This window comes from Pygocentrus nattereri, chromosome 18 (assembly GCF_015220715.1).
Source record: "Pygocentrus nattereri isolate fPygNat1 chromosome 18, fPygNat1.pri, whole genome shotgun sequence".
In the NCBI taxonomy this organism is placed as follows: domain Eukaryota; kingdom Metazoa; phylum Chordata; class Actinopteri; order Characiformes; family Serrasalmidae; genus Pygocentrus; species Pygocentrus nattereri.
Window position 1 is genome coordinate 19,462,123 of NC_051228.1, and position 13,432 is coordinate 19,475,554.

Genomic DNA, 13,432 nt, shown 5'->3' on the forward strand with positions numbered 1-13,432 from the left:
AGACAGTTATAAAGACATAAAAAGGTAAAGACCTAAAAAGGAACATGTTTGTACATTTCTGAATATTATGTCTGTTTTATGTCTAAGCATATTAGTGAGTCCATTTTTGGGTTTAATTTCATTCAGTTGTGTTGGTTCAGCTTCTTTATTGTTTACTGCCTTAATCACATGGTTGCTTTAGCAATTCATTTTAGACCAATAGGATCCTGTTTGTATTTCTTTTTACTTTTACTGTAGTGATTTATTCCAATAAGTAGCTTAACTTTCGCTATAGCTTTTTCTCCTTCACCTACAACCTCTGATGATGATGATATTATATAATCACTGTTATGATCTTAGCCCTGTGATAAGTCCTGCGTAAAAGCAGCGCAGCCACGTCAAAGGGGAGCAAGGGGTTGCTAGGCTTGTTAGCTTAGTTAGCCTCAGCTAACAGAGCTGCTAGTTGGGAGAGCTAACATATTAGCTTAGATTAATCAAATAATCGCGTTCATGTTACAGAAACGCACATCGTCTAATCACATTATTTCTCAAGCTCGGGTGAACTCGGTTTACAGCTGCTAGCTGGGCGAATTAACCTGCTAGCCGGAGCTACCACTAGCACAGTAAGCTAACCGGTTAGCTTGTTTACAGAAAACGGTTTTATTTGTTTGTTTTTTATCCTGGGACGTGAGCGTGTTAAATGACTAATATTGACATTAACGTTGTTTACTGTCGCGACTCTCGTAGTCATCGTTTTGTTCATGTAAGCAAGGGAGCAAATGTAGTGAGCTAATCTAGCGTTATCTTAGCTAGCTAGCCAAGTCATTCAAAGTGTGTTCCTTTAAGTGAAAGCGCGTCAACATGAGCTAATGAACACGACATATCTCAGTTTAAAAAGTGGAACTAGTGCGCCCACTGTGTTATAAAAATACGTGAGTCAAATCTTAGCGTAAGTAACTAGGTTACCTATGTTAGCTTGAAGCCGATGTCAGCCCAAGTTAAACGTCTCTGTTGCAGAGCTAGCTCAGTGCTAAACAGCCATAAGGAAGAGGCGACAAGAAGAGAGTCGGGGCTTTAGTGTGAGGTTGTTGCTGGTGAAGGCGGTGAACTGCAGCTGCAGTCCGCAGACAAGCTGGATTTTCTGACCGAAACACAATGGCTAAAACTCAGCTGCAAGGCGGTGGAGTGCAGCCTGAGGACGGACGGGGTTTTCGGGGAACGACAGAAAGCCTGGCCGAGCCGGAGAGCCCTTCGCTCGGATCCCAGACTGAGCTGAACGGCTCCGCCAACAACGCTGAGAGACCCACAGACAAATACGGATTTATTGGAGGAGCTCAGCAGTTTTCTGAAGACTCGTACGTATGAACATCATCTGACAGGCCAGTTTAGACCGAAATAGACAAATGGCAGAACTTAGGAGTTTACTAACGGTGACTAGATCACAAGATATTATAATATGAAGGCTGTCACACCTGAAAGTCACAGGTTAACTTTAACTCTGAAATAATGACTGCAGGCATAAGTGGTTGAGCAGACGAATAAAGCTATGGTCAAAGAGCTATTTAAGACGAATTCCATTTTATATATATATATATGTATTTTTAATTTAATTCTCCATAATTAACCTTTTAAGATGTAAACCGTCATTCGGAGTGGTTTGGAGTGAAATGCTCTGTTCTAGAGAAACTATCTGAATCAGCTTTGCTCACAGTGGTAGCGGTAGGAATCAGACGTCCACCACTTTCTCTCACAGAAAGTTATGACATGAAATAGTCACGAATAAACTGCCTGATGCCTGACATTGTTTCATGATAGTTCTGAGTAGATTTTGGTTTTGAAGAATCGAATATTTTTTACGATTTTTTTTAGCCATTCATGGTGGAGGGATACATGCAGGGTGTTGTGAGGCAAAATAGTCCCCAAAGAGTTTATTATTTTCACATTTCTGACTGTTTTACCATAATCAGCATTCCATATCAAAGCTCAGAGGGCATATGTAAATTCACAGGTTTTTTGGATAGTAAATAAAATGGCTTTATTTGTTTTGTAGTCATGGAGACCCCTGGTTCCTATCACCACCACTGTAAAGGAATTCCCTTCTAAGTTAGGGAGTAACTTGTAGAACTGCAGTAGAACTAGGTCCATCTCTCAGCAGAGGACCTGCTCTTTTTAGATCCTTTCACTCGTATGGCGACGTGCCAAAGCTTCAAAGTGAGTACAAGAGTACAGCAGTACAGGAGCTGAACCAGCACAACAGAATCAAATTGACCCCCCAAAAAGAGAACAAGAAGCTGTCAGGGATTCAGATCACCTTGCTCACAAATATACTTAAAGATGAAAGTATTGTGAGTTGAGCATGCTCAGAAACGTCCAGATCCATCAGAACTAAGATAAGATAAGATAAGATAAGATAATCCTTTATTAGTCCCACAGCGGGGAAATTCAACTGCACTTGAATACGTGGAACTGCGTAAATGGAACAACCTGTGGTTCACACTGTGGTAGTTTCGGTGTCAAGACACTCTTAATGACATGATAGCATCTACATTTCCACGACACTCCTGCCCGGGTGTAGACGCCCCTCTTCACAAAATTCTTTCGCTTTGGTTAGCAGCTTCACTCCTAGACATTTTTAGAGCAGCAACAGCACCTTAAAGTCTATTCGGGAACAGACTGGTTCCAGTGTAAGGATTTAAAAAATGAGGGGGGTGGTGTTCCTTCTTTTACTCCTGGCGCGACTCTGGCAGCTGTATTCTGAATCAGCTGAAGTGCTTTATGATAGTTTTTTTTTCTGGAGTCAGAATATGCTTTCCCCAAAAAAGCATTATAACGTGAGTGAAAAGGTAATGATCAGGCAAAGCTACAGACCTGCTTTCACCAGTTGGTCACTATGGTCTATATCTATGGTCTGTACTATAAACTATACTATGAACTCTTAACAATGTTGGTTCTTCAAGAGTTCTTAATTAAAGAAAATGGTTCAATATAGAACTATGAACACTTAATGAATGCTTTGCAAGGTTACAGGGTTCTTGTGCATCATGAAACAGTTCTTTATATTAATGGGAAATGTGCTGTATATGGTTCTGTGTAAAACGGTTTTGAAAAGGGTTCTATATAGCACCAAAAAGGGTTCTTTTATTGAAATGATGTCAAGCCTGTTACAACAGAAGAACCCTTTTTGGTGTTATGTAGAACCCTTTTCAAAAGAACCATATAAACCATATTCTCTGTCAAAATGAAGAACCCTTTCATGGTGCAGAAGGACCCTTTAATCATAAGAGTGGGTTTTGGGTGTTCATTTTCTTCACTGAGGAGCCCTTAAACAGCCGTCTTTTTTAAGTGTATAAGGGAGATTTGAGTCACATCAGTGTTTTAGTGGTGTTGATAGATGCTTAACTAGAATGTATATCATTTGATGGAAGAACAATTCAAAATGCAATAAAAACTAAAGCAGTTCTGAGTTCAAAGTAAGCTGTGTTTTTTAGAATTGACTAAAAGCGTGGAGTCATGGGCTTATTAACTCTACAGTCTTAAAAAAGATGGTTCTTCAAGGGTTCTTTAGTATGGAAAATGGTTCCCTATAGAATCTTTTATAATCTTTTTTTTAAAAGTTGTTTTCTTTATGTTTTAATTTCCATTTGCCATGACATTATTGGTAATTACAGTACTTTCACTTTTAATTTACCTTTGTATTGTTTCATTTTCAAAGCACTTTATTGACTGCAGTGTATGAAAGGTGCTCTGTAAATAAATGTGCCTAGAACCATGAACACTCAAAAAACCCTTTGTATGATAAAAGGGTTCCTAACATGGTGAAAGGGTTCTACACATTGATGTCGAAAGTGCTGTAGGTGATTCTTTATAGCACCACAAAGAGTTCTGCTATTGTTATGATGTCAAACTTGTAAAAGATTTTGATAAAGGGTCTAGAAGTGTCACTTTAGAAGACCCATTTTACGAATAAAAGATTTATTTAGGCACGCAGAGGTTTTCCTTGAGGGGTCATGGTTCTATATATAACCATTTTCTTTACTAAAGAACTCTTGCAGAACCACATTTTTAAGTGTGTATGATGCTGACTGAACATCTGATGCCACAAAGTATTGTTTTTTTTTTAATGAAAATGTTGTTTTTAAAAGCTGCTGTTCACCAAGATCTTGTTTCTTCATTCATCTTTGTACTTTGTAGAATTTTGGGCCAGACGAATCCTTGTTCTCTAGAGCGCACATAAATAAATGAAAGTCTGTGAACCCGAAACTCTGAAAGCCTCTACGTAAATAAAACGGGTACCTAAATGGATCAGAACAGGTACACCACTGCTAACACTAGAGCGAAGCAGTGTGGTGGTAGATGGTGACGACTCATCAAAGTAACACTGAGAACAGAACAATATCTTTACATTGTCTTTGGTTCTAGATAATGCTAGCTGGTAGTTACAGCTGCTCCACTTCTGCCTTCGTAATCACATCCTTAACAATGCGCTTATGTCGTTCAGGTTTTGTTCAACTAAAACACCAGGGTTATTACATACTATGGCTTATTGTTCAGGAACTACAGGGACTTTTAGTGCAAACTGGTTGAACTGTTCTCAGTCTATAGAAGTGTGTATTAAAGGCCATTTAAGGGTAAACCTATTTTTGTATGTTAACAGTGGATTATTATTATTATTATTATTGTCAGATGTTCTTTCACTTTTAAATACCCAATTTTTAACGACCAAAAGAAACTATGAAGTAATTTTATTGTGAAATATATGATAAACAAAACTAAAGTCATACAGTCAACAGACACTGCTGGAAGTTTGAGTTGTTCACACTTCAGTACCAGCTGGTCTGCAGCTTGTTGAGCTCACACAAATCTGAGAGTGTTGTCCGATGTAACTGATTAAGTCAAGCAGCTTAATTTAGACAGTACAAGAGGAAACAGGAGCATTGTGGTGTCAATGAATGGCTAAAACTAGCCCCAAATGACCAACCATTCCTTTATATTCGGTGCCTTGTAAGCAAAGTGGACTGCTTCAGATGAAACAGACAATACAGCAGGAGGTGATCGAGGGTCTGCTGATAAACCCCTGACTCAGGCATTCGGTGAAACAGTACAACATTAGGGTGGTTTGTGCTGTGGTGGATGGTGGTATATGTGGTATGCCACTTATCAGCGCAGATGTGGCATAGCACATATACCACCATCCACCACTACCCAGTCTGTATTCAGAAACATGCTTAATATTGTATTTTCCATAATGTAGTTTTTAGTATTTGGCTACTCCATCATCAAACACCTTTTATTCCTCAATTCTCCTTAATTTAATTCTGATTCCCTCCCCATTGTCACACTCACACAATACATTAGGAGACATTTTCTATTCTGTAGAATGAGTTTTGTGAGTTTCTTTTTAAAAAGCCAGACAGTGCAGCCTTGTGTTTGCTGGCATTTTGGCCAGACCTTCAAGCAGACATGTGACAGTAAAATTAATCTAATATTTGTGACTAAATAATGGCTAAATGGCATGTCATTTCATTTGTATTCACTATGAATGGTCCCTTCTTTGGAAGTTTATTAAGTTTTTGAAGTTAAAAGCACCAGCAACTTTAGTTGCTTTAGATTATTCGGAAACTTTTCAAATGGTATGGAATGTTATTAATGGTTATAAAAAAACATAAACTTCATAATTCCAGGACTTTTAAGGCTGGTTGCTGACCTTTACCATAATACATTTTTTTACTAATACAACTAGAGGCAATCAAATAGACATAAGGAATCACAAATGTAATAAAAGCAAACAGTAAAAAGTGAAAGGCATATATAAATGAAGATAAATGCAATGCCTTAGGAATGGGAACTCCCTGATTTACAGCATGATCTGTTTGGATTCTTGGTTTTGTCTCTTGGTAAATGATTCAGCTTCAGCATTTGTTGTATGTGGAGGCGTTGGGATGAGACAGAAAACAGTGCTTTTTCTCTTAAATAGAGTCTTTAAGAAGGCTGTCATAGAACAGAGCCTCTATGTAGAGTAAATTACATTTTACTGTGAACAGACAGAAACTGGCCAGTGCAATGAAGAGGGTTTAGCCCCAGTGCGAGCTTGGCATATTTGTCTGAGAGTCAATGTCAAAACTAATAACTGAGTCAATGGCTTTATGAATGGAGCATAGAGACCATTTATCTAGCCACTGACTTAGTTATGAGCTTTGACAGATTTGTTTGCCATGGGATGGTTTACTGCTGCCATGGAGATGGACATTGGGATTTGTCCCAGAATACACCCTTGTGGGACACCACAATTGCTTGGCTGACTCATAACAGGACAACAGGTGGGGTTAGTTTGGTTTGGGTTTGGGTTCGCAGTGTTCTTTAAGAACCAACTCTGAAAGAGTTGTATCCACTCTCTAGGCAAAACCTCTGACCTCAAAATATTATGATATATTATGATTCTTCAGGACACAGTTCATGAAATCTCAGGTTTTGCAATTCAGTTTGATTCAATCTGAATTATGTTTAAGTGTAGTCTGTATACACAAATGTGACTCAGTGATAGTTTTAACAAGACTAGAAATGTTAAAACTTGCCCCATAGGTGGGGTAAAGTGGAACAGATGGAGGGCCTGGCTGTAACAGTCTCTAGTAAAGTGTGGTAAATCAATGTCAGTTCATCCCATTTAAACCAAGTCAGCTTTCCAATTGAAACATAAAAAAATATATTCATCAATCTAAATATATTTCATAAAAATTCAAACACGGACAGATTTATTTTTATCTTCAAAGTAGAACAGTGAATATCAACACTTTTTGAAATTGTTGAACAGCCCAAAGATGTATGCGTTTCACAAATTCATCCACTGTGGAAAAGAACTCTGTATTAAGACTCGCCCTGCGATGGACTGGTGACCTGTCCAGGGTGTATCCTGCCATGCATTCAATGACTACTGGGATAGGCTCCAGCTCCCCCTGTGACCCAGAAGGATAAGTGACTTAGAAGATGTGAATGCGTGTGTATTAAGACTCTCTTTACGAATGAGCCTTCATTTTCTCTTTCGTTCTGAGCTTTTTGACATCTTGATTGATAGGTGCGCTGCAGTTCGCATAATGCCCTGTAGTCTTAGCAAATTGACTGTTAAATTCAGGTGCAGTATAGGCACATACTGCAGTCACATCAAGGCACATTCTGTGTGTATGCCTCTCCCTGAGTGTTTCAGGAAGAGGAGTGAGGAGGAACAGGAGGGAGGTTCTTTCCACTACAGCACTTCCTGTTTTCCATGTGAGTTTGTCAGTTGCAGGTCATCTGCTTTTCTCTGAGAGAGTAAATTCCATGAGGAATTAGTTTTTGGTCATATGGTCGGTTTTTGATTGTCTGAATTTGTGGGTGGGTGTTATGATAAAAATCTAATGTTATAATACCTGATATCACACTGTACATGAAACTTTTCATATCTCTGACATTTGCAAACTAATCGGAATAAAGAAGCCCAGAAAAGCTGCTACAAAAAAAAATTGGAAAAAATAAATGAATAAAGTGAGATGATGGTATAATGGGCTGCCATTCAATCCATTACTTACAGTTAATGTATTCTTCTTGTTGTTTATAGACTCTAAAATTGGTCTTTGATCCGTGCAGCTGTTCAGTGTTCTTATTGCCCATCTCTGTCTAGAACCACAGCCAAGAGGAGAACAAACACAGCCTGTATTAGGCTAGTGTCTCATTCAGCTGTATCACACCATCTTGTAATCTAATAGCCTCTGATAATCCAAACCTTTTAATCCATGTACACAGAGTACCTGTGAGTATTTATGTCCCGCATAAAGCAGCTGAATGTCTGTCATGTTCTCTACTTGGAGCTTAGGGTCCACCGTAATTTAAAAGATTATCAACATCCTTTCTACTTCACTGTTTCAAACTCTTTTTGAGAACAAATCACTGCACAGTACACTGACCAACAGCATGGATCATAAAAAGAGGCTGTCAACAACAACTACTAGTGTATAGTAACTGCATTAGCTGCATTGTTAGTGCAAATTGTTCCCCAGCCCACAGCTAAATTATCTTGTTTTATTCATTTGCTTTTAGGTCTGGGACAGTAAACGGTTTTGAAAAATGATCAATAAGTATCAGCCTTTTCATTAATTATCTTTTACATCTTTTAATCTTTTACATTAACCTACAGTTTCCATTTGCAGTGTGTGGCATGTTTGGCCTGCTAACCAAGCTAATGCTTAGCCAAAACGTTACAGTCCCAAAAACCACACAGCGGGTTTGATTTTGGTGCTCTTTCAGTCATTCCACTTTTATTCTCTAATAGAGAGCTTGAAAAAGCGCTCTATTGTTATCTCTCATACTTCTTCTCATTCGTCTTCCACACTTTTCTGCGATTAATACAGCCTTGAACCACTTAACGTACAGACTCCGTTCAAACTGCATTTCAAAGGTCTCGGCGCTGTGACTTGTGCTATGTATTTTTGGGGTCGATTGGTAGTTTTTAATAAAATTAAGTTTAAAAATGAAAAACCTCCCATAAGAATGAATGGCAAAATGTTCAGAACTTCAAATTGTAACTGACATCGATGAGGTCTCGGCAGGCCACTCAGTCTCACAGACACAGCTGATCACGCAGGGAATCTGCTGTAAAATCCTTCAACTTTCCCCTAGAAACTCCAGTTTTAAATGGTAGAGAAACTTGTCCTTTCTGAAACCTCAAAATATCTCATCATTTTATTAATTAGCTTTAGAGTTATAAGCATTTGTTTGGCACTAGGCACAGAAAACTGCCCTTTCACTCCCATGTAAATTTCTCAAAATCAGCATCTGCTTATTTCAGGAGTTTCTCTGTGTTTAACTCGTCATAACTAAGACATTTTCCTCTCGATACACAACAACATTACACCAAAATAATCCTCAAGGGGTCTTATCTCACAGCTAGTCAGAATCAAACCTGTACTGTGATGAGTGGCTCTGTTTGGGCCTGTAGCTGCTCGCTAAGCTAACTTTAAGTTAGCCGATCAGGCTATAGCTCCAAACTTCTCGTTTTCTCCGTTCAGCACCAGCTGCTCAATTTTACTCCCTCAGTCATTATCATCTAACGTTGTTTTCTGTGTTTTAGTTTAGTTGGATTCTGGCTAAAACTAAACATGTTCTGTGGTAAGAAGAGCTGTTCTCAGGCTAACTAAGCTAATGCTAACTAGCTCCTCTGTCCTGTCGTGTAATGTTGAAAAGGTTTTCAAGTGTAGTATTGTTATATTTTTACCAAATCACCCACCCTCATGAGAACATCCCTTATTCTTTTTCTTCATAGTTCTTTCTCTGTGCTTCGTGCTGACGTGGTTTTTCTCCATGTTCACCCACTCAGTTGTGATTTAATTATACTGAGGGTGTGTCTATTGACCGGCTTTAATAAAGAAAGCTTTTCATTGTGAAACCATTGGGATCTCGATCACACTCACAAAGGGGCTTAGAAAGCTAGAGAGAAAGATGAGCCACCCTCAGAGCAGAAAAAGGAAGAGTATATATTGTATAATATCCCACTAAATCACAAGAATAAAAGCTTTAAGTTCACGGTCTTCAATAATGTAAATCCAGTTTAGTTTCAGCAGTTGTTCTAATTTGCCCATCTTGAACAACTACACAGCTTTTAGATAAGTGGGATCAAATGCCAAGAACAAATCTTAAGGCAGCTGATATGACAAAAAAATGTAAATAGATATTTACACAATTTTTTAAGCATTTTATTCATTTCCTTTTTGCAATATTCTTCGAGATATTCAAAGAATTCTTCAAATATTGAATAAAACGTCCAAAAATGGAAATATTTCTAACACTTAAATCCAAACGGTATGAATATAAAATAACACATTAATATGCTAAGTGCTTTTGAACAGCACACCCTTTTAAAAAGGGTTAAAACAATGACATAGAAGAACCACTCAAAGAGCCATGAGATGTGTGAGTGTGAGTAAAGGTGTAAAGATCCTTCACATAATTAAGTGGCGTCTATACCATTTTAACAGTAACAATTAGAGCCTTTACATTAATGTGGAGGTTTCTTAAACTTCAGGGTTCTTCACTCTCCTACATTTCTTGAAAAAAAAAAAAAAAGAACCAAAAGGATTCATTCTATGGCATTGTACAAAGAAGATATGGCACCCTTTATTTAAAGGGTTTAGTAGTCTTTTGAGGGAAAACCCTTTATTGATCTAACCTTTACATTATTTGGAGGTTCTTTAAATTTGAAAAACGTACTTCACACATCTCATTTATAAAAATGTTTTTTTAAGGAGCCTTTCATTGAAAGGTTCTTTAGAGAAGCTAGTTTCACAGGGCCAGACATGATCTCATAACCTTACAGTTCTGCTAAATTTTTGGTGCAAAGAAATGCATCATTAATTGTGATGGGCAGTCGTGGGCTGCCCTGGCCCTGTGACCGGAAGGTCGCCGGTTCAATCCCCAGTGCCGATTCATGACTGTCCCCAAATGTGGTTCTTCTGTGGCAAGGGTGAGGCAAATGTTAAGAGCCATTTTGTCATTTCAACAAAAGTTAAACTACCCTGCTGCACAATTTAAGGTGAAATGGAAGAATTTGAACAGGATGCTTTAGAATCTGACTTCAGCCTCATGACATTTTAGTGTTTGATAGTTTCTCATTGCAGATTAAACATATCAGGAATGGAATGATTATTAAATGCAAAGTCCAGTTGTCACTAAATTACCAGTGTTCATCTTAAATCTCTGTCTTTGCTGTTTCATTAGTTAATAGCTAGGCGAGATTGTTGACTGCATTGCTATGGCAGTCTGCATGTCAACCTTCAGGGTGAATTAGCAGTTCTACATTAACTCCATCGTTTAAGACCATTTAATGTTACAACCATGTTAGAGCAATCAGCATTTTACTGAAAAGGAGGACTGTTTTACTTTTTTACTTAAAAATCTGATTCCGCTGTGGAGCCGCAGCAGGGCAGTAAAAGAGCTGCATGCGGCTCCCGAGACACGTTGCCAACCCCTGTTCTATGACACCACTCTGAAGAATCCTTTTTTGCCATTTCATTTGTGAGAGTGTTGACTGTTATATTGAACATTCATCAAAGTCTGAATGAATAATTAAGATAAAAAATAATAAAACAATAGCTTATCAAACCTGAGAACTGTCTGGGTGTGGCCTGATATTCTAATGATCCCTCCCAGTTGGCAACCCATAGTTCAACACTCCTGGGCACTACAGCACAGAACTAAATAAAGCAGCTCAAGTGAAGCAGAGAGAAATGAGTGAGATGGGCTCTACATATCCAGGTTGTCTTGTAGGCCCCACTGTGTCCACTCACTAAAAATGTCATCCAGCTTTTATAAGGAGACGCCTTAAAGAAGGTTCTTTATTCACTTTACTGCTGCATCCGTGGAACTCTGACACAGCTGGGTGACCAAATAAATGGACGAATGAATTATTCTAGCTTGGTTATTCGTTATAGGTTAGCTTTCGCTTGGTGCTTAGCTTTCTTTCTAAGTTTGATGAGTACAGTGAAGCCATAGGGGACCACAACTTGTGTAAAGCTATGCAGACAGGACAAACCATGTCAGCCTTGTGATTGGTGACTACTTACATACCCATGACCCAAGATTAGGATCAACCAGTTTATGTTCGTTGTGAATATCTAGACTGCATCTGTCGTCTGATGTTAGATAGAGTACTTGGAATTTCAGGTAGGGTGCAGCAGCACATTGTATGCAAATGTACACATTTCGCTTGACCGAGTTTTTGCAACCCCACCTGCTCCCTGTTCCTCAATGTTATCTCTCTCTCAGTCTTACCCCAGTTATGGGGGAGTCCAGCTTTGTAGCTCCAAGCAGAAGTTCTCAGAGTTCTCTCCCTTCTGTCAGTCAGTGTCACCTCATACTACACTACCACCCTCATGTTAAACGCTGGTGACTATCAAATCATTATTTAAACAAAACCTCTGCTGTTTATACCAAATAAGACACTGATGAACACGAAGCTGAGTGTAGAAGATAAATATACACAAAGCTTCGTCACAGATCTGTATATGATTAACTAAACATTTACAGTGACAGGTCCGTTTCATTGAAAAGTAACGTGGTTGTCCCGAGGCATGTCCCTAAACTCACCAATATCTCTGCTATTTATGTGAATATATGAGAGTGTATATTCTCTCTCTAATGTGTTCTACAGTGCTGAAGAAATCCCTCCAGAGGTGCTGAGGCAGAGAGAGGTGAAATGGCTAGACATGCTCAACAGCTGGGACAAGTGGATGAGCAAAAAACACAAAAAGGTCAGCTTTCAAATCTATTGATAGATTGTTTTACTGACACTTACGTATGATATGTACTCACTCAGCACTTTATAGGTAACACCTCCTTATTTTTCTTCTCATTGTACATTTTATCTGCTCCACTGACCATATAGCAGCACTTTATAGATCCACAGTTACAGAACTGTAGTCCATCTGTTTCTCTGCATATGTCGTTACCCTGTTGTTTTTAATGGTCAGGACCACCACAGAGCAGGTATTATTTGGGTGGTGGGTCATTCTAAGCACTGCAGTGACTTTGATGTGGTGGTGGTGTGTTAGTGCATTTTATTTATTTCATTTATATATATATATATATATATATATATATATATATATATATATATATATATATATATATATCAACATCAGTTTCACTCTTATTGTAAATCAGGTCTGTTAAAAGAAATGGGTCATGTCCATTTTTTTATTATGATCTCTTTTTTGTGCTAATCTCAGACTCATAACAGAGTATATAGTCTGGAATGATGAGAAACTTGCCAAACAAAATTCTCCACAGCCTGTTATCAGACCGAAAAAAGCTACTGGTTCTCTTTTGAACTTGGAGATAAGAAAATGTGACGCATCAAACATTGTAGCGGTCAGTTTTACTTACCCTGGTGAAACTAATCAAGCTTTAATAGAAATATACAGAAAACTCTTTGCACATGAATACTTGCATATAATGTTCATTTGACTGATATGTGTGTGTTGCATATTTATTATACAGGACATTATTATTACACATTAATAAAGATAGCTGTTCTCAGAATAAACTAGAATAGGGTGTCCATTTTTTTCCACAATTTGACAATGACAGTTAACCCTTTCGTTGCCGGACAATTTCATAATGAACAGAATGACAAAATGGTCTGAAATAAATGATACATATGGGGCATATACATTATTTTTATTATTGTACTTATTATTCTTACTACATATAGGTACTTGCACATATACACGTTTAATATATATGAGGCATATTACAAGTTGATGCTACCTCCACATGCCCACACAGTCACTTAATTATTTGAAGTACTGGTGTGTTCATGATTTCCATATCTACTCTCTCTGTAGGTGAAGTTGCGTTGTCAGAAGGGAATCCCCCCATCGCTCAGAGGGCGTGTCTGGCTCTATCTCTGTGGAGGGAAGGTCAAGAAAGA

General features: G+C 38.2%; 1 protein-coding gene across 1 annotated transcript in view; it reads left to right on the forward strand.

Annotated features, from left to right (window-relative positions):
* The first annotated feature begins 1,134 nt into the window (after positions 1-1,134).
* tbc1d10ab (TBC1 domain family, member 10Ab) overlaps positions 1,135-13,432 on the forward strand; it is a 25,235-nt gene continuing 12,937 nt past the window's right edge. The window contains exons 1-3 of the mRNA XM_017711245.2: positions 1,135-1,334; positions 12,152-12,251; positions 13,347-13,432. The exon at positions 13,347-13,432 is cut by the window's right edge and continues 22 nt beyond it. Coding sequence (XP_017566734.1) covers positions 1,135-1,334; positions 12,152-12,251; positions 13,347-13,432 — 386 coding nt within the window. The remainder of the gene's footprint in view (positions 1,335-12,151; positions 12,252-13,346) is intronic.